Here is a 24,108-nt window from a genome sequence, read left to right on the forward strand (position 1 = left end):
GTGAGGGACATTCGAGGCACAAACACGGTGTATGTGGGACTGGGAGTAGAAACAAGATGGCATTTCAGTTCTGACATCAAATCCCTGCTAGAGGGGCCAAGAAGACGAACATATCCTGTATATATGGGGAAATCGGAGCATCTGGGAGTAAGGTAAGGGGTAAACAGCAACACCACTACAAACAACCCCCCCAAAACCAAACAACCAACACCAAAATCAACAAAACCCTCTAACAAAAGGGGTAAGAACGTGCTATAATTAGGTACTGCAGCAATACTGGACACAGAGAATTATCTACTCATACCAGAGAAACTAAAGATTTGAGTCTTCACAGCTCTTATTCACATGCAGACCATGACCTGAAGGAATGAGTCAGACAACTTGTGTCCAACAGTGCTTCTGAAAAGCTGCTTTAGGCCAAAGAGATCAGAACAGGGACTCAGAGAAATTCGAGCTTAACAAGGGACCATTTTCTGTAACTTAAACCAACAAGACAAAGTACATAAGGAACAAGCAGGAATTTCTGCCCAAGTCTTTAATTTCTTTCCTGTTGCTCCTAAATTCCAAATAAGTTCAGGTTTCTATGGATGTCAGTGACTTCTATTGTAAAGCACATTACAATTTCTAACACAAAAACTAAAATACACACTTACTGATCTTCGTTTCTGAAGATTCCCCAGACTACGCTGACAGAGATACAAAACACGGCCAAAACCAACATCCGGACCTGTGGACGCTTGTGAAAATAAGGCAAATTGTTGTCTGGGATTCTGAAAATGAAACACACCAAAGCTACAGTTGTCTATGTAGTTACCCGCCTCCTTTATAAACATTTTGAAGTGTGAAACCACCTTGCAAATCCCACACCTACTCAACCTTACAAATAATTAATTTTGCCCATTAAATATTTAAAAGTTGCGACATACCTACACTTTCCCAAGGGGAATCTTCTTACAAAGGGAGAGAGACAACTGTAGAGACCAATGGAGGCAGCCAGGCAGAATATTCCTATGATAACATAGACTGAGAAAGAAAAAATCATAAGTCCCAGTAGGATACAAGTATGTGTGACCATCATAAGGGAACTCCTTAATTTACTCAGTAGTAAAATGAATTAATACAGATTGGGTGCATCTTTCATAACTTATAAGAGGATGGAAGTCACGATGCATTAGACTCTTGTGTTTTTTGCCCATCGATTTGATAAGCGAGCAGTAGAAACTTATCTTTATAAAGGTAAAAAAAAAAATAAATTGATCCTGTATCCCATAACTTAACGTCATACTGAACAATAATAAAAAGACAAGTATAGGTTTGAGGACACCTTTGACAAAAATAAAAGCTGGAAGCCATTAAGTCTGTATCTGCTTAATAGGCTTTAATATTTGAAAGAAGCTCCATGACCTGGGGAACTCTAGACCGGTCAGCCTCACCTCCATCCCTGGGAAACTGATGGAACGACTTCTCCTTGGTGCCATCTCAAGGCACATCAGGGATAAGAGGGTCATTAGGGGCAGTCAACATGGCTTCACCAAGGGGAAGTCGTGCTTGACAACCTCATTGACTTTTATGAGGACATAACAAGATGGATGGATGATGGCAGAGCGGTGGACGTGATCAACCTTGACTGGAGTGAGGCATTTGACACAGTGTGCACAACATCCTCCCAGCTGAACTGAGGGAGTGCGGTCTGGATGAGCGGGCGGTGAGGTGACTGCGAACTGGCTGAAGGGAAGAAGCCAGAGAGTCGTGGTCAATGGGGCAGAGTCCAGTTGAGGCCTGGATCCAGTGCAGTGCCTCAGGGGTCAGTGCTGGTGCTGTATTATTCAATATATTAATCAATTATTTGGACGAGGGAATAGAGTGACTGTCAGCAAGTTTGCTGGTGACACCAAGCTGGGAGGAGTGGTGACACTGGAAGCTGTGCTGCCATCAGAGACCTGGACAGGCTGGAGAGTTGGGCAGGGAAACATTTAATGAACTAGAAAAAGGGCAAGTGTAGAGTCTTGAATCTGGGCAGGAACAACCCCAGGTTCCAGTGTAAGTTGGGGAATGACCTATTAGAGAGCAGTGTAGGGGAAAGGGACCTGGGGCTCCTGGGGACAGCAGGGTGACCATGAGCCAGCACTGGGCCCTTGTGGCCAGGAAGCCAATGGTACCTGGGGTGGGTTAGAAGGGGGTGGTCAGTAGGTCAGAGAGGTTCTCCTGCCCCTCTGCTCTGCCCTGGGGAGACCACACCTGGAATCTTGTGTCCAGTTGTGGCCCCTCAGTTCCAGAAGGACAGGGAACTGCTGGAGAGAGTCCAGCGCAGCCACCAAGATGCTGAAGGGAGTGGAGCATCTCCTGTGGGAGGAAAGGCTGAGGGAGCTGGGGCTCTGGAGCTGGAGAAGAGGAGACTGAGGGGGGACCTCATTAATGTTTACAGGTATATAAAGCGTGAGTGTCAGGAGGATGGAGCCAGGCTCTTCTCGGTGACAACCAGTGACAGGACAAGGGGCAATGGGTTCAAACTGGAACACAGGAGGTTCCATTTAAAGATGAGAAGAAACTTGTTCCTGGTGAGGGTGTCAGAGCCTGGCCCAGGCTGCCCAGGGAGGCTGTGGAGTCTCCTTCTCTGCAGACATTCAAACCCGCCTGGACACCTTCCTGTGGAACCTCAGCTGGGTGTTCCTGCTCCATGGGGGGATTGCACTGGATGAGCTTTCCAGGGCCCTTCAACCCCTCACATCCTGGGATTCTGTGATCACCTAATACAACGTCAGTAAAAGCAGGTATAGAAATCTACTGTACTTACAGGGTTCTAAATCTTACTGGAATGAAGAAACATGGCAGAAAACAGTCATTTCATAACTATTTCCAGAGTAAAAATGTTTCTTAAATGATGGCAGCCTTGTGATTTTGAAGATGTATCAATACAAATCCAACTTGGAAAGTACCTAAGTGGTCATAGAAGAAATAAAGGAGGACCAGCATGGAGCAGCACATCACCACGAACACGCAGATCATGATTGGAGTCACATCAACCGTTTCATCATCATGTTTCTCTGCCCCGTCATCACGTTTGTGCTTCATGTACCGCCTGAAAGAGGAACAGGGTAAAAATCAGTCCGTTCCTTCTGCAAGGAAACATTAAAGGGCACCGAATCTCCAGCGAGAACTACACGGGGTTGGAAACATGACACGACACCGATGTCTGCAGCGATTTCCACTCGGGTCAGCGAACTCCACGTTTTACATGGATATATAAACATCAGATGGGACACAATGCATAAACCAGTAATTGCTGTGTTAATTTATCAAGGGTACTATTTTTCATCCACTAAGAACTCAACAGAATCCTGAAAACTACTACAGAATAATTTGCTGACTTCAGAAGAAATCCTGAAGTCGGATTGTATATATAAAGTAAAAACGTTAGAAATAAGTGTGGCACAGATGACCCCTGCCCTCCAACTCCACTTACCCGCCATAACATTTCAATAAAAGATTCATGATAAACACAGGGACATTAACCATCAAATCGGTTTGTTTTGCACTATACTAATCGAAACAATTTTTATAAAATATTTTGATGGTGAATTTTTGCAAAAGCCCAAACAAGAAGCTCGTTACTATCCAGTTTTCCTTCAGAGCTTTTCAAATATTTGGCTTTTTGACAAGGCAAAATACTAAAAATTACTCACTTTTTCACATCTCTGCTTCCTGCCCAGTAGCCTCCAATCGCAACGGTCCCCACAGCCATGACAAATATAATCACCATGTTATAGTCCAGCACGGGCTCGTTCGGTGCGTACATCGCGCCCTTCACCGAGCTGCCAAAACTCTGCAGGGGCAAGCACCAGCTATGAAGAACTTCCAAAAAGCCACTCCAGCAAAGCTTCAGTTATTTAGTTTTCACTAAGCAACCTCAGGATCAAGCTTTATTAGAAATACTTGAGAACAATCTATTAGCAACATTTATTTCCAGCACCAAGCTCCATTCTGATTTTATTCTGAGGATGATAAATACCCTCCTAAGAGAGCTGCAGGTTTTTTTCAACACATAATGCAATTTTCATGAGTATAACTCTCTACAGATTCAAAGCTTTTAAGATGGACTTCAAATAGCGTTGAACAGCGACTCGTTTAAATCAGACAATACAAATCAAAGCATTTAGTATCAAGTTTACCTTGCCAATATCTAACATATCAGTATAGCTGAGCAGAGCCACAGGAATGTCGATTTCTTCATATTGACTCCTGTTACCCCCTGGAGGAACCTGAAAGACAGTTCAGACCAGGAAAGATTATACTCATTTCTGCAAATATTTCTATTGCAAAAGAGTTAAAGTTGCAAGTTCTGTGTCTGTTCATTTGGAAAATTTTTAGAATGGAACATAAGGAGCAAAAACTGGAAGTCAGAATGTACTGCCAAGTTGCTAAAGACTGTAACAGCAAAACACAGCAGCCAAGATTCAAGCAGCACCAGGGTCGTGGGTTTAGGACCCGTGTGCCTCCAGGATGGACTACAGTGTTCAAAACCGCTGATTTGCCAGAACAGGCACTGGTGATGCTCCAGTTCCAGCCAAAGCACCCGATTCACTGTGCTCTGGATCTCACTGAAGGCAGGAGGATGAGTCAGGAAACCAACCTCCTCCTTCCATTCCAGTACTTCATGATAGAAGATAATTCTGAGCCCTTGACTTGAATGTTACACAGGCTCCAAGCAGCACTCCTCCTACTTCAATGAGACCTGCTCTCGTTTAATTAATCCTTCATTTAGATGTATTATTTCTACACATATTGATACAATGTATGTACACGCATAAACACAGGCATATATAAATTTATTTTAAAGAGGAGCATGAAATACCAGCACTGAGCACTGAAAACAATATCCAACATCAGAGGAGTATCAGCAATATATAAAGACAGAAAGACTCACCAGCCTCTCTCTGCTGACAATCAGCAGCCCACGAGCCCCATTGATCTGCGCAAGCCTCACTTTCTCATAGAAGGTGCAATTCCCTCGCATCACCATGGGGATTTGGTTATTAAACCCCCCATCAGGTACATCAGAAGGAGAACACAAAACAGATGCTGTTTGATCCTGCAGTTGTAGGAGTGACTGAAAACAAAGAAATTAGTTAAATACTTATATATACATGTAAAATAAAACGATATCAGAAGTCAAGAGCAGAAACCACAGTTTCTAAAGGGTAATTTTGAACTTTCAAGTAATGGAGTGACAGAATATTCTCAGAGAAACGGGAAAGCTGAAACATTGCTGCTTTTCCTATTGCGCAGGGTCCTGCCTCACTTCACCTGTTGTACAGAATTCCGCTGGTAATAAAATCTGGGTTATGATCCACACTTGCATGTTTTCTTCAGCACTGTGTCTGTTCTGAAGGGATGTAGGAGTACAGCAAAGCATTAGCATTGCTGGGGTGGCTCAGATGATTTGGGGTATAAACAGCAAGAAACACAAGCACAGGCTGAGTTCAAGTAGAAAAGCATAGGCAATAAAAATAAACTTCCATTTTAGAACCGACCATACCCAGTTGGCTGAGATTTCGCATCCTAAGCACCCGGATATTGGATTCTAAGCTGCTTCTCTCACTGCCTGTGGTTCAGAGATGTTGCAGACCTGCCCCAATTTCTGAGACCCAAAGACATCTGCTCTGGGATGTTTGCACAGGAACAAAGACACTTCAAGGTTTTAGAAATAACACCAGCAGAAATTGCTCCTTGCGAAATCTTTGCCCAGTTCTATTTGAAAGTCACCTGAAAAGTGCAGTTATCTACCAAATAACAGATTCTTGGTGTGAGCTGTGCTAACACGAGCAGGCCCCATCCCCACTCTTGCTGGGGGTTTGAGAAGTGCCAGGGTAAAGTTTTAACCTGAAAAGCTGACACATGTAACACTTTGTGTTAGAAATCCACAGGTATGTGATACGATGCCAAATACTGATTGCTGTTTTAGGAGGGAAAGGTGAGGGTCAAGCTGCCAGTAGCTCTGAGTTTATTCTGAAAACTGCTGTCTCCAATCTGTCTCCTACTTCAGAGACAGGAAAATGTCTCCACACACACTTCCTGGTTGTCCAGGTTTCAGGAAAGCTTATCAGCTCTAACGGAGCAGAACACAAACACCAAGTGAGGTCAGGTTGGTGCACTGTATCCCCTCAGTCAATAAACTGAATGGCTGGAATATTGGAGGGAAGGAGAAGGACCAAAAATGTGAAGAAAGGGAGAGGCAGAGGGAGAGGTGAGAAAGGAAACGGTGAGCCAAGGGATACAGCACAGGCAGCCCCATCACTCTGGGGAATCAGAGAATCATTTCAGCTGGAAGAGACCCTCAGGAGCATCGAGTCCAACCATAACCCAACTCTGGCACTAAACCGTGTCCCTGAGAACCTCATCTAAATGCCTCTTAAACCCCTCCAGGACAGTGACTCCAGCACTGCCCTGGGCAGCCTGTTCCAATGCCCCACAGCCCTTTGGGGAAGAAATTGTTCCCCAGATCCAACCTCAACCTCCCCTGGTGCAACTTGAGGCCGTTTCCTCTGCTCCTGGCGCTTGTTCCTGGGGAGCAGAGCCCGACCCCCCTGGCTCCAAGCTCCTTTCAGGCAGTTCAGAGATCAGAAGGTCTCCCCTCAGCTCCTGTTCTCCAGCTGAACCCCCAGGTCCCTCAGCTGCTCCCATCACACTTGTGCTCCAGCCCCTCACCAGCTCTGTTCCCTTCTCTTCACTCTCTCTGGTCCCTCAATGTCCTTACAATGAGGGACCCAAAACTGAACGCAGGTTTCACAGTGAGAGCAGAATCTGTTCAACGCTTCAGTTCAGTGCAAGTTTTTCTGGACTACATTGGCTCCTGCAGAGCTACTTCAATATGTCCCCGGTGAATTTTTACGAGGCAAAGGCAGCTGCAGGATCTGAGCTGGATTATCTAGGTGATCTGCAGTTGCAATAAACCCACCATGGGTAATTAAGACTTGATTACACACTGATAAGCAACATTCATAATTCTGTGTAGCACTCAGCTGGTAGATTAAGGAATGCGATGAACGAAATGAACAGAGTGTCAGTCCACAATTAGTAGCTGAGAAAGAACTAAAGGTCACAGTTCAGCATATTTTATAGCAAGGCCATGTGGTACATCTTTTTGTAGCATCGAAAAACTCCTTTCCAACCACCTGGACCCCTTCCTGTGGAACCTCAGCTGGGTGTTCCTGCTCCATGGGGGGATTGCACTGGATGAGCTTTCCAGGTCCCTTCCAACCCCTGACATTCCGGGATTCTGCAATGTTAAGCGCCATTTTCATGCTGTACAGAAGGACGGGTTTTGGTTTGAACCACAAATAGTTATTCCCTCTGCATGCTGCTTGGAAAGGAATATTCCCACCACAGCGGGTGATCTTAACAGAGAAAAATATTTTCTATGTAGAGCAAACAAAGTAGCTGCTTCAAATTCTGCTCATCCAAGCTAGAAATCAGGAGTTTCCTCGTAATTTTCAATACATTCTTCTGCCATTGCTTGGCCAGGTACTTACAGCTTTACCCAGATCGTGCGGCAAATGGGCCCACTGGGAGTTGAAGAGGATACAATAGTCCTTTCCTTTGCTGCTCCCCTTCTCCGGCAGGACGTGCACCATCCCGTACTCACAGCACACCTGAAAACACAACAAATATGTTACCACAGGAATTTTAGGTCACAGGAAATCGCTGAAGTGAGAGGTGTAACTTGCTGGTGACTTGTCTGCTTTGTATTGTAAAGAAAAACAAAAGGATTCTACCATGTTTCAATATCTATGCAGGGAGTACGGCGGAATTTTTTATTATTTCCATCATACTTCAAATAGAGGCTTTGGATACATTAAGCACATTTGCTTCTGCAGTAATTACACCAGTTTAAGGCATCTTCTCGACTGCGATACGCTGTCTGTAGTCCGTTGATTCGGGTAAGCATTCTAACCACACCTAGCCACTAGAAGTTCTCTTTTTAACACAGGTATTTTCAGCTTCCCATCCCTGCAAAACAGCAATACATAGCAAATATCGTCATTTCCTCATTATTCTGGTTATGTCAGACTGTATCAGGCCATTTTCCAAGAACACTGAAAGACCAAGGGGCCAGCACAGGGTGACAGCTCATCACAAGCAAACACCTATTACAGAGTTATTCACAATCTTCTCGTTCTTCATGACAAGCTCTGTTCTTTTACATATTTTCTCACTTCCTTCCCTCCGTATAGCGACACAATTTTGTGAGTACCAGATATACTCCTCATCTTCCAGCCAAAAAGCCACACCAGCAATGCTACAACACCATCCACAGAACCTGCAAATGTCAATATTTTGGTGGAGTTGACCCCGGTGTCTGCTTGCACACCAAGGAATACAACGCAACCGTGGAAGCATGTGCTGCTAGTGATGGTTTTACTTAATCAGTGCTGACTTCAGTCTCTCATTAACTGAACTGAAATAGCTGTAAATCCTCCCTGCCCTCAGAAACGGTTGAAGAAACACGAAGTGTATCACGGGCTCTGCTGTTCTTGCAGTCTAAGGGTTCTGATATAAATCCTCCTTATTTCTAAGCAACAAAGGGGTCCCTAGCGTTGCTGCTCTCTGACAGGGGGGTCTCCTCCTTGCTGGAACAACAAGACACACAGAATTTCATTACAACATCATCCAAGTCACCATTAATTTCTATAGGACACTTTCATGCTCTACAGGGCAGCACCAACGGGGTTGCAGGCACCATCTCCACTAATTCCTCATATATATATATATATTTTTTTTCCTTTAAAATTTGATTATACGGATCCAGACCTATGGTTCTTTTTGAAGGAGCATCTTGTTATACTTTAATTACTGCTTCAGAGCCTCACAGGATCTTACTGAGCAACTTCACTGTCTCGGTAGCGCTGTCTGGCAACCGACTATAAAAAGATGATGCTGAGAGCAAATGCCAATTATACATGAGCTATTAGATAGGAAAAAACTGACCCCATATTAAATGTAGCATTTATAATACTACATAAACTATATAACTACATAAAATACTATTTTAGCTCAGTGATTTTGGAATCCAGTGCTCAGGAAAACCAAACATTGTTAATATAACTGGATTCTTGCTATTATAATGTCTGTATTCCAAGACCATTTGCTTGCTTTTGTACAGGGAGGTATCTCATTTTATGGGCTTTTAACTGAGAACTCTCAAGAATCCTTACCAGCACTCAGCACTTTGAGATCTGCTTTAAAAAGATAATATCTGAACACATGCAATAACTGATCCGGCCTTAACTGGTTGTGCATTTGGGTTCTGGTGGATGCTGCCCACTCATTCTGCCCATTCTTCAGTGACTCCGGGACACAGGACGAGCAGAGACCATCAGTTCACCCATAGGAGCAGCCTCAGGAAAGAATCAAACCCAAAAAAAAACCCCAAACAAACAACAAAACCCAACCCAACTATCTTATCTTCCTACCACCCCCCTTCATGTCCTGCTGTCCTCTACCCACGGACCCAACTCCTCCTTCCCCATTTTTCCTCCTCTCAGCACCCTCAACCACAACTGAAGCTATTGACTGAACACATGTTTAACTGCTCAGATTCAGCTTTCCCCAAGCAAAGACCTTTGTGCCAATCAGACCTGACGAAACCTTGTACTGGAGAGAAACACAATGCAATATCCCTAAGCATCAATGCTACTGAATTAGAAAGTTGTGACAGACTCATCTGTCAACGTCTAGTTTAATATTCACAGCCTAAACAGATTAATGATTTGGTAATTGCATAGTTACAAATACACCTTAAACATTTGTTCCTCCAGGGAGCAGCTGAGGTACTAAAGAAGACCGGAGGCAGCAACAAAGGTGCATCTTAACACATTTGTTCAAAGACCCACTAAAAGAATCTGCCGTTCTCATTTCTCCCTCTGTATCTCCAACCTTAAACCACAGAAATGACCCCGAACCCATAGGGGAGACTCATGGTAAAAAGATGCTCTTTGAAACACTTCAAAGAACCATCCTTTAAACAACTGATGTCCACGCTGCCTGGAGGATGAATGCTGCCATTCTACTGCACAGCAGCAAAGAAACATCAATTAAAAATATACAGGAGGTACAGATTTTTATATTTAGCTCTTTTGTATATAATTGGTCTATGATAACTTTTTCCTTTTTTTATAATATTAGTGTTAATTCAGCACCCTAAAATTGATGAGATTTGTCCTGAGTGTGCTGGGCTGGTTACACCGTTTGTTTCAGTGCAAATTAAAGTCACTTGCAAGTCTACAAGATACAAATACTTGTGGAAGGGAGATACTGTGGTGCACATGTGGTGAGGAAAAAATGTGTTTAGCAAAAAAACTCCAACTATTTTGCCATGGTGGACTTTTAAACTCGTATCTCGGCTATCCGACCATAACACCTAAAACCCCTTCAGCAAATGGAAGAAGTATGGAAAAATAATCCATTGTTATTACCTTGAATTTTACTTTCAAGAGTAACAAGTCACAGAGGTCCCAATGCAGACACAGAGAAAAGACAAGAACAAAAGTGTTTCCTGCTTATTGGTACCGGATCCGACTGGGCTTAAAATAAATATTTTTTAAAAAATAATAATAAAACACCCCAAAACACAACAAACCAACACTGAGCAGCTCGGTTTTGAATATTACATCCAACTACTTCCCAAATCTTCAGGTAGTTTTGCAGGAGCTGGTGACCTGTAACTGAACAGCTTTATGCATATATAGAAACAACTGACCTGTATGGTTAAAAGTTTTACACTGACAAGATCTAAACTACACATCTTTAAAGCAAGAGAACAAGCGCAGGGTGTGCTGCTATGTTTCCATTTAGATAACGTTACTGGAAGTCAGTAATAAACCCAAACGGCACAGCAAAGACGCTAATACACAATCTACACAATCGTGCTTTCTGAGCAACTTAATGGATCTTCTTGAAAGAAATATTAAGGGAATAAAAGGTTCTTAATGCGAAGTGCTGTAAACATTCGAGAAGCTCTGTGCTTTCCTGTGCCAAGAGCCAAGTAAAAATCAACGATGAGAGGAATTAAAAGGAATATGAGCAGGGCTAAAAGCAGAAGGGGTTGCAGAGAGTTTTAGAAAGTCCATGGAGAATGGAGTCCGTGGGGAACAAGGATTCACGGACATTTTACAAAGCAATGATCACTCTGAATCAGCTCTGGAGTCTGTTAACAGCCACAAATCTGTGCCTATCCTCCCACCTCAGCAGAGCCATCGGGGTTCCTTGTTTCGGTACCACAGGGCTTGAATGCTTCCAGCGTGTTTTCATTTGTGCCACGAGGTATCAAACAACACGAGCCGGTTCAAAGCAGCTGATGCGCTGGGATGGTGGCAGCACTTGGGATGGTTCTTATTCCTCGAGATGACTTGGTGTCCTAGATTAACCCATGAGGAGTCATAATCTCCTACACAATGTTCCTACAGCCCCAAGGGCTCTTTTTTCAAGTGTCTGGATACCCAGACCAGCCTTTTTCAAACACCGACAGAAAAACAGTCGTTGTGACAATAAGGTGGTTTATGATACTCGCTTCTTACAGTACATATGATTTAGTAAGCACCATAACAAAGTGCAATAGGGATGGGCTTCCTTGCCTCAAACAGCAGAAGTAACTTCTCCTAGTTAAGTAGTGAATTATCTATTTTCTGTATATGAATAAGGATTATTTGTATTTAAACACTGTTACCAGCCAGGCACCCATGTTCAACACCAGTGCCATGTCACAAGCAAAGCTGCAAATCTGCGAGAATCACAGCTTTATCCTGTATGATTAACACAAAGCCAGGTATTTTATATAAAGCTGCAAAACAAGGAAAAGGTTTTCATAGAAGTGTAAAGTTTTAGGGCAACTGAGCCCATCTAATCCTTTGTGGCATGAGGAGAACACGCTAGTTTGCCCTGAACCTCAGCAGACACTTGCACGGTATATTTAATGCACTAGAAGAGCAGAACGCTGCCCATTTTTTTGCTGAGTGAGTTTGGTTTTTTTCCTGTCATGTTGGAGAATGAATGCAGCTCAGAAACGAGTACTGGGGCTTGCAAGTTAAACAATGGAAGAAGGCTGGAGAAGAGGAATTCAGCTCACCCACAGTTCAAAAAGCCCACCTGGTTGCTCCTTCTTGTTTGTCCCTCCCGGCCTGTCCCCAAACTCACCTGGATGCTCCAATTCTTGCCCCTTTCATTAGCTCTGTACCAGCTGATCTGGCCACCTGAATCTCCGAAAGGTTTACCTGGGGTGTGTTGTCTCCCCACGAACTGCACTGATCAGTTTGGAGACCAAAAGGGCGGAACAGCAAATTTGCACACAAAGAAACTCCCCTTCAAAAAGCACTGCACAGCGGAGAGAGCTTCAAATTCACAGTGCAACAACTCCATGAGACTAAATTGTCAAGCACCACCATAATCCAGAATTTCAGTCTCTTCACGCTGTCTGACCACATCATATTACAGAATGCTCCGATTTTAAACACAGAAACCATCACCTCAGTTCAATATTCTGCTGAAAGCTACTATAGTGAAGACCAAATCCAACAAGATCATGTCACTATAATATATTCAAAGGCTCATCTGCTGTAGTTCAGGACAAGCGAGAGACAGCAATGCCAGGAAGGAATGGCCAGAACGAAAGTTAAATGAAAAGCAAGGACTCCAACACCACACCAAGTTCTGAGTGCAGACTGTACTTGGATCTAGAAGATCACAACCAGGTTCCAGATGAGAACTCGAAGCCGTGCTTCACTAGCCGAGCTGTTCCCGCTCCCTGTATATATCAGAGTTTAGAAACAACCGTGGCCACTACTAAAAAAGAATCTTCTCATCCTATCTCAAGGTGGGAAACATCCCTCAGTCCCTGGTCATACGCGTGCACCAGAGCACCCTGCTCCACCTGGAGCCGAGGATGATGATGTACCACCCAAAACCACACCGACAGGAGATGCAGAAGTATTTCAGATACAAGGTATTCAAACAAATTTTGCACAAGCCAGCCTGGCTAACAGAAACATATGAGCAGCACACAGTAATTCAGACTGCTGCTGCAGCAGGGCTGTTCCAGCGCAGGCCAGCCCGCTCCGAGCTTGCTCAAGCGCGTTAACACTGTTCTGCTGCACAAGCACACCGAGTGAGTAACTTACAGAGCGAAGCATCCACCAGTGGATGGTCCCTCCACACTGATGTGCTCGCTTTCTCCAAACCGACAGATCAAACTGACCCCACGCCAGTCCCTGACCCACTCTGACGTTTACCAGCCACTTGAAGCATTAACAGAGATGCCAAAATGGGACAGGGTGCATGGGGAATAAGGAAGAGATGATGCAGGAATAACAAAGAAGTAAACTGGCAACCAGGTCACTGTGTAACTAAAGATCACTGGCAGGAATCAGTAAGGCGACAGGTATGGAAGAGAGGAAAAATTACACTGTTGTGTTAGAATGTTACACCAATAAGACTTCAGACTACATGATACCCTCCAAATTACCTAATAAATACCCTGGTGTTGGGCACCACTGAACAGAGTCTGGTCCATCCTTTGACACCCCCCACGAGACACTGATCCCATTGATCAGATCCCTCTCAGCTTCCCGTCTCCAGCTCAACAGCCCCAGCTCTCCCAGTCTCTCCTCATCACAAAGATGCTCCAGACCCCTCAGCATCTTTGTCACTCTCTGCTGGACTCCCTCACAGAATCCCAGAATGTCAGGGGTTGGAGGGCCCTGGAAAGCTCATCCAGTGCAATCCCCCCATGGAGCAGGAACACCCAGCTGAGGTTCCACAGGAAGGTGTCCAGGCGGGTTTGAATGTCTGCAGAGAAGGAGACTCCACAACCTCCCTGGGCAGCCTGGGCCAGGCTCTGACACCCTCACCCCCAACAAGTTTCTTCTCAAATTTAAGTGGAACCTCCTGTGTTCCAGTTTGAACCCATTGCCCCTTGTCCTGTCACTGGTTGTCACCGAGAAGAGCCTGGCTTCATCAAAAACCCAAACAAACTCAAATATCCACACACATAAGCCCCGCTGAGCGGGGTCGGTCTCCCCACGACCGCGCCCCCCCAGCCCCTCCCGCCCCGGGGCTGCGGCACCGCCGGGCGCGCTCGGCCCCGCTCGGGAAACCCCGCCCGAGCGAGAGCACAGGCCCGCCGGGCACCGGCAGCAGCGCCGGGTCCGGCTTTCCCCGCGATCCCCCCAGCGCTTCCCCGCCCCAGTCGCTCCCAGCCCCTCACCTGCGGCAGGAGACACAGGAGCAGCCAGAGGCGGGGCCGGCCCCGCTCCGCCGCCATCCCGGGCCCGCCGCGCCGTCGCCCGCTTTGTCTCCGAGGGGGGCCGGAGCCGGGTCCTTCCTGCACCGGGTAACCCAGCAACCCGCCCCCGGAGGTCCCGCCCCGCGCTTCCTGCGCCGCTAAATGAGCTTCGGCGCGGTGCGAACGTCACTTCTGGTGAGCGGCCGAATGAAATGGCGAGCGGCGGTGGTGGCGGCGCGGGCAAGATGGCGGTGAGGAGCGCGGCGCGGGCTCCTGTGAGGCGGCGGTCGCGCCCGAGCGGCTGCCCCGGGGGCTGTGGCGGCGGTGCCGCCCGGTGCCCGCTCAGCCCTGTCGGCCCGGATCCTGCGCTGCCGCGGGGCGGCTGCCGTGGCCGTGTTACAACATAAGCGTTATGGAGTATATGGGCTCCTCGCTGTAGTAAAGCCCTTGGGGAGCTGGAGTGAGTTGAGAGAAGGGAAGGGAGCTGGAGCACAAGTGTGATGTGTGGGGACTTCATGCAGAATTCAAAGCGAGGAGGAAATTCAGCCGAGATGCAAACTAAATGCTGGGAATGCGGGAGAAGGCGTTTACCCTTTTGGAATGGGACAAAAGCCTCTGGAAAGTGGAAAACTGGATGTTCTAATAGGGGCTTGTGAAGGAGCACAAGTATGATGGGAGCGGCTGAGGGACCTGGGGGTTCAGCTGGAGAACAGGAGCTGAGGGGAGACCTTCTGATCTCTGAACTGCCTGAAAGGAGCTTGGAGCCAGGGGGGTCGGGCTCTGCTCCCCAGGAACAAGCGCCAGGAGCAGAGGAAACGGCCTCAAGTTGCGCCAGGGGAGGTTGAGGTTGGATCTGGGGAACAATTTCTTCCCCAAAGGGCTGTGGGGCATTGGAACAGGCTGCCCAGGGCAGTGCTGGAGTCACCATCCCTGGAGGGCTGGACAGACGGACATGAGGTTCTCAGGACATGGGGCAGGGACAGAGTGGGTTATGGGTTGGCTTGATGATCCTGAGGGTCTTTTCCAACCAAAATAACTCTATGATTCTGTAAATGTAACTGGGGGCAGGGAAAGGTTCTTTCTAGTTCACATAACCTCTGCTCCTCTCCCTCAGGACAAGGAGAAGAAGAAGAAGGAGAGTATTTTGGATCTCTCCAAATACATCGACAAAACAATCCGGGTGAAGTTCCAGGGTGGCAGAGAAGGTGAGCGGGTGGGTGAGGCGTGTGCCTCCGCCGCATGAAGCTTTTTTGACATTTTGACATATTTCCCTGCTCTTTGCCCATCGCCTCTTGTCTCCTGTGTGGTCACATTGCTTTCCAGGAAACACGATGAGTAGCGGGAGCTTTTATTTGTTACTATTCACTGTTACTGGTGCGAGACTTATCTCCTTTATCCTTTCCATTTTACCTTTATGTTCTATCTGTGCAACTTCCATCTTTCTGTATTAGTTATCTTCAACTGTCTTGTTTCTTTTGTCTGTTTTTTCACATTGCAAGAAAACACAAAGAAACATTTATAGGTGTTATTAATGCATCTGTCACCCCTGTCATCTCTTAAGGTTCTCAATGTACTTGGATTTCATAGATTATTTCAATATTTCACTATGGTTCCTCATCACTTCAGAGGCTCTTATGTTGTTTTTCCACTAACTTGCATTAGTTGAGATTTTCTTCTAAAAATTGATGGTAATTCCTTTACGATCTTCATACAACACCTGGGATTGTATCAGCCTCTGATTTGGGCTCTTAGCGGTGACGGCAATGCTGGTAATCAATAAGTATTTTTCAAACGGGAAGATCATTCTGTGTATTCTTGCAGTTTATTTAGGACCAGTCTTGTGGAGTCACGTTCAATTTTAGGACAAAACGCTTGTCCGTCTGCAGTGATTTCTTACGCAGGCAGTGCCGATGCTAAAGAGAAGTTCTAGGAGGGCAGTTAGAAGTTGAGTTTTCTGTGGAAAACACTTCAGAATATTACAGCCTTGGTGTATTTTTGCCATACTCCTTTGTTAAGGGTATTGTTTTGGTGTTTTTTGTGGTGTGACTTGAATTAATTTCTTATGCTGAAATATTCTTAAAATGCCCTAAATGGGCTGAAAACCTGAACGTTTCAATTGGCACAATGCAAACCAGGTTGTTGTGTATTTGCACTTTGCTGAGGATGCAGTCGGTCTCTCCGGCCTCCTCGCTCGGAGGAGGGACCAGAGCTGCAGAACCCAGTGTGCCCCTCACCTGCCTTTGGTCTCTGATCATTGTGTTGTGTGTTGTCTCCAACAGCAAGTGGTGTCTTGAAAGGATTTGACCCTCTGCTGAACCTTGTGCTCGACGGTACCATTGAATACATGCGAGGTAAGTCGTATGCTATCTCTGTAAAGCTGTTTTTATTTTATTTTTCTCCCCAACACTAATTTTCTTCAGAGAAACCTCACAGCTCAGTGAGTGAATAACCAGAAATCGCATGTTGACATCATCCGAACTGGGACGTGTTTGTGATAACTAAGTTGTAAATAGAGGGATAAGGTACCAGAAGTTGGATGAAGCATGTTTCCCCGTGTTCGAACATTCTTGGTTGTTCTTGCTTGAGCTCCTCTGTGACTCATTTGGGGCCCTTGTCCTCTAACGCTGGAATGAAGTGGCGTCTCCCTTCAGGTCAGGCAGTGCCCTTTGTTTCCTCAAAGCGGGAGAAGCATCTCAACGAGAACCCGGATCTTACTGTCTTTAGTGTAAACGCCCTTAGAAGGGAGTTTTTAAAGATGAGTATAATGCGTTTTGATTGGATATGTTGACCTCCCGAGGGGTAGAATTGGCTGTTGTCTGTTTGTCTGTCCCCACCCACAGCCTGGTTGGGAGCGCTGAAGTCAGGGGCTTTTTCTGATTCACCTGGATCCCAAAATGTTTGGCTATAATGGCATTTGAAATGGGATCAGGAGCTTTTTTAATCACTTGTATTGTTCTTTTGGTTGAGATGAATGGAAGGGCCTTTGATTTCCTTAAAATATGTGTTCTGCTTTTTGTACAAAGCAAATTCTCCATTGCTCACTGTGGCATGTGCTACTTTGACAATTAGTGAATCAGTAATGTCTTGAAGACACCACATACCACTGGTGCATCGCTTCTATCGTCCTCGTGTTCCTTAAAAGGATGCAGACGCCTGGAAAAACACCCTTTTGAAGCTGATGGAGTTTGGTTTCTTTTCCTCATCTTGCCGTGGTAACTGTGGATCTCTGCTTTTCAGATCCGGACGATCAGTACAAACTAACAGAAGACACGCGTCAGCTGGGCCTGGTGGTCTGCAGAGGGACTTCTGTGGTTCTCATTTGCCCGCAGGATGGAATGGAAGCCATTCCAAACCCCTTCATTCAGCAGCAAGACGGCTAATGCTTGATTTTTTTTATTGTCTCTGAAGACTTCAAGGGTGCAAATCATTGGAGAAAACGATCGGTGCGTGAGCAGCCTCCTGGTGCGGGGAGGAGCTCGTATATGTGTTTGTTAGTGTGAAACAATGGGCAACTTTTCTTTTTGTGGCTTTCTGTAAATGAGGAGAGGATGGGGTGTGTGAGGGGTATGAGGAGAGGATGGGGTGTGGAAGAAGTAAGCTCTGTTTTCTTTTACCCAAATAAATGTGCAACTACCTTGGTTAGGGGAGGGAACACACTGTCGTGGAATTGTCAGAGACCCTCTTGATCTTGTGAGTTTTGAAACAACCACGTAAAATTAGTAAAGAATGCCCTGAACATTGGTTATGTTATTTACATTTATAAATATATGAACAAAATCTAAATTAACCTAGAGCCTGAATACATGAGAACATGTTTTTCTTCCTCTTAGATGTCAGTACTCCCCTGGGAAGCGTTGTCTTCCTGCTGGTCGGTCTCTCTTGCAGGAAAATCTCTTGCCTTGTACAGGACTTTGTCACCTTTTCAAGCCACGTAGCCGAGCAGATCTTTCCTAGCAGCTGTTCCAGATCTCGTGGGCTGTGGTTTGTGTATCAGAAGGCTCCCAATTTCCTACAGAAACACTGGACTGACTTCTAGGCTGATCCTTGACTGAGTGACGTGAACCTCACGGACGAGTCTGTTCGATACTTGGAATTTTAGGGGAAGAATATTTAAGATCCTAATGTTCGGTTGTAGGCAGCGCCTGGCAATACTGCGTATTTTTATATTGTGGCTGTCCACATGTGGTTCTGTTTGTTATAACTTGATTTGTAAGTGAACATTTTTTATTTCTTTTATACTGCAGAAATAGCAAGAATTGAGGAATTTTGAGTGAATAAATACAAAAGAATCTGTTTGTAAATGTCTGGTTTTTAGTCTGAAAAACCGCTTTACAGCTGCTGTCCCAGCTCTCCGCAGTTGTAAATGCAAATTTTTTCAGGAGGTGCTTTGCAGAGCTGCCTCTGTGGTCTTGTTCCTTCCTACATTGGTTTTCTAACGCTCCAAAACTTGTTCTTTGGGCAATCACACCATTCAGAGGGACTCCTTGTTTCACAGAATCCCAGAATGTCAGGGGTTGGAAGGGACCTGGAAAGCTCACCCAGTGCAATCCCCCATGGAGCAGAAACACCCAGCTGAGGTTCCACAGGAAGGTGTAACCCCCTTCTAACCCACCCCAGGTACCATTGGCTTCCTGGCCACACGGGCCCAGTGCTGGCTCATGGTCACCCTGCTGTCCCCAGGACCCCCAGGTCCCTTTCCCCTACACTGCTCTCTAATAGGTCATTCCCCAACTTATGCTGGAACCTGGGGTTGTTCCTGCCCACATTCAAGACTCTACACTTGTTCTAGTTCATTAAATGTTTCCCTGCTCAACTCTCCAGCCTGTCCAGGTCTCTGATGGCAGCACAGCTTCCAGTGTCACCACTCCTCCCAGCTTGGTGTCACCAGCAAACTTGCTGACAGTCACTCTGTTCCCTCATCCAAATCATTGATGAATATATTGAATAATACAGCCCCAGCACTGACCCCTGAGGCACTGCACTGGATCCTCTAATTCACCATGGCCTTACCCAGCTAAGATAATGCCAATTAAATCTGCATTTTTTGGTTGTACAGCTCTGCTTTCAGCAGCGGGAAGGACTGAAGAGCGAAGCAGGAGGGTAGAAAACATCCTCTATTTTTAGGCCAAGTCTGGCTTATCTTGTATTTATCCCAGCTGGGGGGATAATGTTTCCAGAGACCTCCCGTGAGTAAAGGCCGCATAAGGGCTGAGTTAATTTTAACTGCCTGGCGGTCTCGAGCATGGAGCCGGCGCAGGAACCAGAGGAGCCGGGGCCTCAGACAGAAGTGGCTGCAGACACGGTTCTTGAGGTTGGACAGAGACTGTTCCAGGTCAGCCGCAGCGTCCTCGCGCTGCACAGCCCCTATTTCCGAGCCATGTTTTTCGGGGGGGCGAGGGAGAGCTCCCAACACCACATCGTGATCAGAGGGGTCGATGTGGTGCCTTTCCAGGCGCTGCTCGAGTTCGCTCGCACGGCTCGAGTGCCGATAGGCCAAGAAAACGTGGTCAGCTTGCTGGAAACCGCTGATTTTCTTCAGTTCGAGAGGGTGAAGCTGCTGTGCGAGAAGTTTCTGGAGCGGGAGCTGCACGTTTCCAACTGCCTGGGCCTGCTGGGCTATGCGCAGCGATTCGCCGCCGCGGGGCTGTACCGGGCTGCTCTGGACGTGGCTCTCACGCACTGGGGGGACGTGATGTGCCAGGAGGAGTTTAAGGCCCTACCCAAAGAGACGCTGGCGTGTCTCCTGAAAAGCGACGAGCTCTTTGTTTCGCGAGAAGATGTGGTTTTCGACAGCATCATGAGGTGGATAATGGAGGACCCAGCAACGAGAGAGGAGGACTTTCTGGATTTGGTGGGCGAAGTCAGGGCCGCTTTTCTGAGTTTGTCCTTCCTGGATGTCTTGGTGAAGCGCAGCAAGCGCCCGGGACAGACGGACACCTTTTCCAGACTCATAAAGAAGTTAGACAGCTGTCCCCCGCCCAGCTGGCGGGACACGGAGCTGTGTCCTCGTGCCGGCCGGAGCTACGACACCTTGTACGTCCTGGGAGGAAAGCACGACAAGGAACAGCAAGAATTGTTCCTCTTTCAACCTAAAACAGAGAGCTGGCAGGCTTGCTCTCCGCTGCAGCGCAGGAACCTCACGCAGTACGCGGTGGCAGCCGTAGGTAACTGCTAGAGAAGTGTGAGTGAGCAAACGAGAACAGAAGTTGAGGCTTAGAGACCAAAATACAGGAGTTGTGTTCATACTTGTTCAAAGAACAGTTTTGTTTTCCTTAGTCTTGGGAGAATGTTAGACAAGGCTCAATATTGCTTTTCACATAGCAGAAACAATTGAACTTACATCAGCTTTATCAGCAGCGAGTCTAATGACTTTGCTTTAAGCAGCGTATTTTTTCAGCCTTCCCTTTCCTGTTGGTTTTGAAAGGTGGTGACTTCTGATTTATAGCTGCTGTTAAGCTGAACTTACCCATGGATGTCGTGAAAGCCTCATGCTTGGAGACTTCCAAGACAGCACAATACTGTGGCTTCCCTTGTTTAGTGTTGGCGATACTCCCATTTCAAGAAGCAGTTGGGACATGAGGTGCCCAGAGGTTCTTTCCAACCACGTGTGTCCATGAGTGGGAGCAGCCTTGGAAGGATTTACTGCATCCCATAGGCCCAGCCTAACTGTGCAGATGAGGAGTAAAGTCCTGCAGTAATTATCTCTGCTCGTCTTGTACCTCATTTGTACAGCTTGGGGAGGAATGAGAACTGTAGTTCTCAGGAGCAATTCTCAGCCTTCGTGTAAGTGCTGTCTGAGCCAGCACTGGGCCCTTGTGGCCAGGAAGGCCAATGGTACCTGGGGTGGGTTAGAAGGGGGTGGTCAGTAGGTCAGAGAGGTTCTCCTGCCCCTCTGCTCTGCCCTGGGGAGACCACCCCTGGAATCTTGTGTCCAGTTGTGGCCCCTCAGTTCCAGAAGGACAGGGAACTGCTGCAGAGAGTCCAGTGCAGCCACCAAGATGCTGAAGGGAGTGGAGCATCTCCCGTGTGAGGAAAGGCTGAGGGAGCTGGGGCTCTGGAGCTGGAGAAGAGGAGACTGAGGGGGGACTCATTCCTGGGGATCAATATGGAAAGGGGCAGTGTCAGGAGGATGGAGCCAGGCTCTTCTGGGTGACAACCAGTGACAGGACAAGGGGCACTGGGTTCAAACTGGAACACAAGAGGTTCCGCTTAAATATGAGAAGAAACTTGTTTGGGGTGAGGGTGTCAGAGCCTGGCCCAGGCTGCCCAGGGAGGTTGTGGAGTCTCCTTCTCTGCAGACATTCAAACCCGCCTGGACCCCTTCCTGTGGAACCTCAGCTGGGTGTTCCTGCTCCATGGGGGGATTGCACTGGATGAGCTTTCCAGGTCCCTTCCAGTCCCTGACATGCTGTGATTCTGTGTGATTCTGTGTTTTCTCTGCTGTCTTTCCAGGAAGTTTCCTTTTCGTGACAGGAGGATATTTCCGGGATGAGTTTGTGTGGTACAGCGTGGACTGGGTGCTCATCTACAGCTGTGTGGACAACAGCTGGCTGGAGGGGCCGGCCATGAAGAAGTCCCGCAACAGCCACTGTGCGGTGGGAGCGGGACTGTACCTGTACGTGCTCGGGGGGAGCACGGACGACGGGATCGTCCCGGCCGTGGAGCGCATGGCGCTGCTGGACTCGGAGTGGGAGAGCATGAGTCCCATGGCTCAGCCTGTGGAGAGAGGAGATGCCGTCAGCGTGGGGACCAGGATCTACGTGGTCTGCGGCCTGGATGAAAACGGACACGTCTATGATGGAGTGCAAAGGCTGAACATAGAGACGGACAGCTGGGATGTCATCTCGTTCTCTCCGCTGCCAAGGTAAGAAAGAATCTTCTGGCACCTTTCTTCGAAATGTTCTTGTGTTGGTCCTGCGTCAAGGAGAGGTTGGGCTGGAGAAATGCAGAGCTCCCGTCACACCAACACTCCCGTGGTTCTCTCTTGATATAAGGACCAAGGTCATAGTGACTATAGACGAAGTTCTCAGGGACGAGGTTTAGTGCCAGAGTCAGGTTATGGTTGGACTCGATGATCTTTAGGGTCTCTTCCAACCAAAATGATTCTATGAATATTTCAGGGCCCAGATCTTTCAGTTGACTCTGATCTTCCCCCGCAGGTATGATCTCTGTATCACGTCACTGAACGGGGCTCTGTACACCATCGGCGGGGGAGCTTTTCGACTGGACGTGGAGACAGACGAATGGACCCCGGTGGATGAGGAATGCTTGACCCACAAGTTCTTCATGGGGTGCAGCACTGTGAACGGACGAATTTACCTCCTTGGACAGAGGAAGGGGAACAGTGCCCTCCCCGTTGTAGTCCTGTTCGATCCCTACCTGGACATGTGCCAAGTCATAGAGAACAAGCTCCCTTGTCCCCTTCCTATTCATGGCTGTGTCTCTGTGCGAAGGTTTGACACGTGGGCCTAAGCGATGCCAGATCCAGCATAACCAAGAAAAGGTCATCTGCTCTACTGCTGGTGGGAGTTGGATTGCGTCAAATTTGGTCCGTGAAATGTTTAAACTTTGAAAATAGATCTCTTCCTTTGTGACTTTGATTCCACCCGGCAAATCAGCTTGAAGCAAAAGCCAGTGACACCTTGGTGTCTACAGGACGGTCATTATTGGAAATAGCGGCCAGCGTGGTTATGGTACAAAAACTCCTCAGGGCTGCTGTGAAATAAAGGGCTGCTCTGACTCTTAAGCTCTGTGCTTCTCTGTCCTTTGACCAGCTGGGAGAGACAGGAAAGTCATTGCTTCGGTGTTGGAAAATACTGTAAGGGTCAAATAATACATCAAATGTGTGTCATGGGAATCCTCAGCGGGATCTATGAGCTCTTGGTGCTTGTGTTGCAAGGTCCCACTTGGACTCTCTCCAGAGGGACCCACGGGTGAGGTGGGACTGAGGGTGGACTTGTCTTCTCACACCTGTGGGGACAGGTTACGCCAAAGGCACAGGAGAGGGAGGGCAGGGCAAATACCACATTGTATTTGTGTGGTATTTGGATACCACATACCACAAAAAGCAGAGACAGTCAGTATTCTAGGGGACAGTCCTCTGGACACCTTGTAGTGGTCAGGAAGCAGGTGAGGATTAGCCTGGAGCAACCCTGTGAGATGCTGGTGGCAGCACACTCACCTTTCAGAGGTGCATCATGAACAGGGCAGCAGGGACGCAGAGCAAGAGGTGCCAAAGCTGCAGGTGGTGGTTTCTGCAGAGTCCTTCAGGTCTTCCCAGGCAGCTCCAGGTGACAGTCGCTATTTGTGGTGCCAGAGCTGCTGCGACACCCCCATCCTGGTGAGGACGGGGGCACGGACAGACGAGGCTTCGGGCCTCAGCGTGCAAGTAGCAGCAAGACATAAAACTCGTTCCTCAGTCGAGATTCCCAGCTTGACAGCTCATCAATCACACTCCCCGCTCTCGCTCGATCCCACGACTTCAGATCAGTGGGAACAACGTCACTTGTTCTGACCTGCCTGGCAGGATAAGATGTCCTGGTACACAGAAGTAGCTCAGTGGGTGTTGAGGAGGTGGCTGCAGTTACACTGCTGCACAGACAACAAGTCCCCACCTGGTGACGATAACACCAGGGGCTTCTCTCTTGCCACCTCTTTCGTTTTCCTTCCCAGACTGCAAAGCCCTCCCGTTAATCAGCTCTGACACCTGCAGAGAGTGCGGATGGAGGTCCCAGGTGACACTGGCCACAGCCATGAAGATCTTCTGGCACCCTCAGGGTCCCGACAGTCTCAGTTTTGGCTCCTCCAGCTTGCCCAGCAACATCCCATAATCCTGT

General features: G+C 47.3%; 4 protein-coding genes across 6 annotated transcripts in view; 2 read left to right on the forward strand and 2 right to left on the reverse strand.

The window, feature by feature from the left end:
• Nucleotides 1–14,422, reverse strand: part of SPPL2B (signal peptide peptidase like 2B) — a 27,842-nt gene extending 13,420 nt beyond the window's left edge. For both annotated transcript variants that reach the window (XM_065858068.2, XM_071799724.1), the window contains exons 1-8: nucleotides 14,255–14,422; nucleotides 7,530–7,649; nucleotides 4,925–5,107; nucleotides 4,170–4,259; nucleotides 3,684–3,823; nucleotides 2,937–3,079; nucleotides 927–1,023; nucleotides 654–770 (exon numbers count right to left, since the gene is read on the reverse strand). In XM_065858068.2, coding sequence (XP_065714140.2) covers nucleotides 654–770; nucleotides 927–1,023; nucleotides 2,937–3,079; nucleotides 3,684–3,823; nucleotides 4,170–4,259; nucleotides 4,925–5,107; nucleotides 7,530–7,649; nucleotides 14,255–14,311 — 947 coding nt within the window. In that variant the 5' untranslated portion in view covers nucleotides 14,312–14,422. The remainder of the gene's footprint in view (nucleotides 1–653; nucleotides 771–926; nucleotides 1,024–2,936; nucleotides 3,080–3,683; nucleotides 3,824–4,169; nucleotides 4,260–4,924; nucleotides 5,108–7,529; nucleotides 7,650–14,254) is intronic.
• The window catches only part of LOC136113159 (uncharacterized), a 194,843-nt gene that overhangs the window by 133,751 nt on the left and 36,984 nt on the right, over nucleotides 1–24,108 (reverse strand). The gene's annotated exons all lie outside the window — the stretch shown is intronic.
• Nucleotides 14,373–18,573, forward strand: LSM7 (LSM7 homolog, U6 small nuclear RNA and mRNA degradation associated). Of its 2 annotated transcripts, none has more exons than XM_071799728.1 (4): nucleotides 14,373–14,467; nucleotides 15,387–15,477; nucleotides 16,552–16,623; nucleotides 17,510–18,573. In XM_071799728.1, the coding sequence occupies exons 1-4, from the start codon at nucleotides 14,435–14,437 to the stop codon at nucleotides 17,650–17,652; spliced, it is 339 nt and encodes a 112-aa protein (XP_071655829.1). In that variant the 5' UTR covers nucleotides 14,373–14,434; the 3' UTR covers nucleotides 17,653–18,573. The 2 variants fall into 2 exon arrangements, with proteins under 2 accessions (XP_071655829.1, XP_065714142.1); XM_065858070.2 differs by having other exon boundaries at nucleotides 14,416–14,523.
• Nucleotides 19,351–23,018, forward strand: LOC136113349 (kelch-like protein 23). The gene is made up of 3 exons (XM_065858475.2): nucleotides 19,351–20,436; nucleotides 21,725–22,136; nucleotides 22,432–23,018. The coding sequence occupies exons 1-3, from the start codon at nucleotides 19,515–19,517 to the stop codon at nucleotides 22,742–22,744; spliced, it is 1,647 nt and encodes a 548-aa protein (XP_065714547.2). The 5' UTR covers nucleotides 19,351–19,514; the 3' UTR covers nucleotides 22,745–23,018.

Source organism: Patagioenas fasciata, chromosome 27, assembly GCF_037038585.1.
Source record: "Patagioenas fasciata isolate bPatFas1 chromosome 27, bPatFas1.hap1, whole genome shotgun sequence".
In the NCBI taxonomy this organism is placed as follows: domain Eukaryota; kingdom Metazoa; phylum Chordata; class Aves; order Columbiformes; family Columbidae; genus Patagioenas; species Patagioenas fasciata.

Coding starts and splice junctions, on each gene's coding strand:
- LSM7 (XM_065858070.2), top strand. CDS start 14,485: ATGGCGAGCGGCGGTGGTGGCGGCGCGGGCAAGATGGCG. Junction 15,478..16,551: donor GTTCCAGGGTGGCAGAGAAG/GTGAGCGGGTGG, acceptor TGTCTCCAACAG/CAAGTGGTGTCTTGAAAGGA. Junction 16,624..17,509: donor TACCATTGAATACATGCGAG/GTAAGTCGTATG, acceptor TCTGCTTTTCAG/ATCCGGACGATCAGTACAAA.
- LOC136113349 (XM_065858475.2), top strand. CDS start 19,515: ATGGAGCCGGCGCAGGAACCAGAGGAGCCGGGGCCTCAGACAGAAGTG. Junction 20,437..21,724: donor GTACGCGGTGGCAGCCGTAG/GTAACTGCTAGA, acceptor CTGTCTTTCCAG/GAAGTTTCCTTTTCGTGACA. Junction 22,137..22,431: donor TCGTTCTCTCCGCTGCCAAG/GTAAGAAAGAAT, acceptor CTTCCCCCGCAG/GTATGATCTCTGTATCACGT.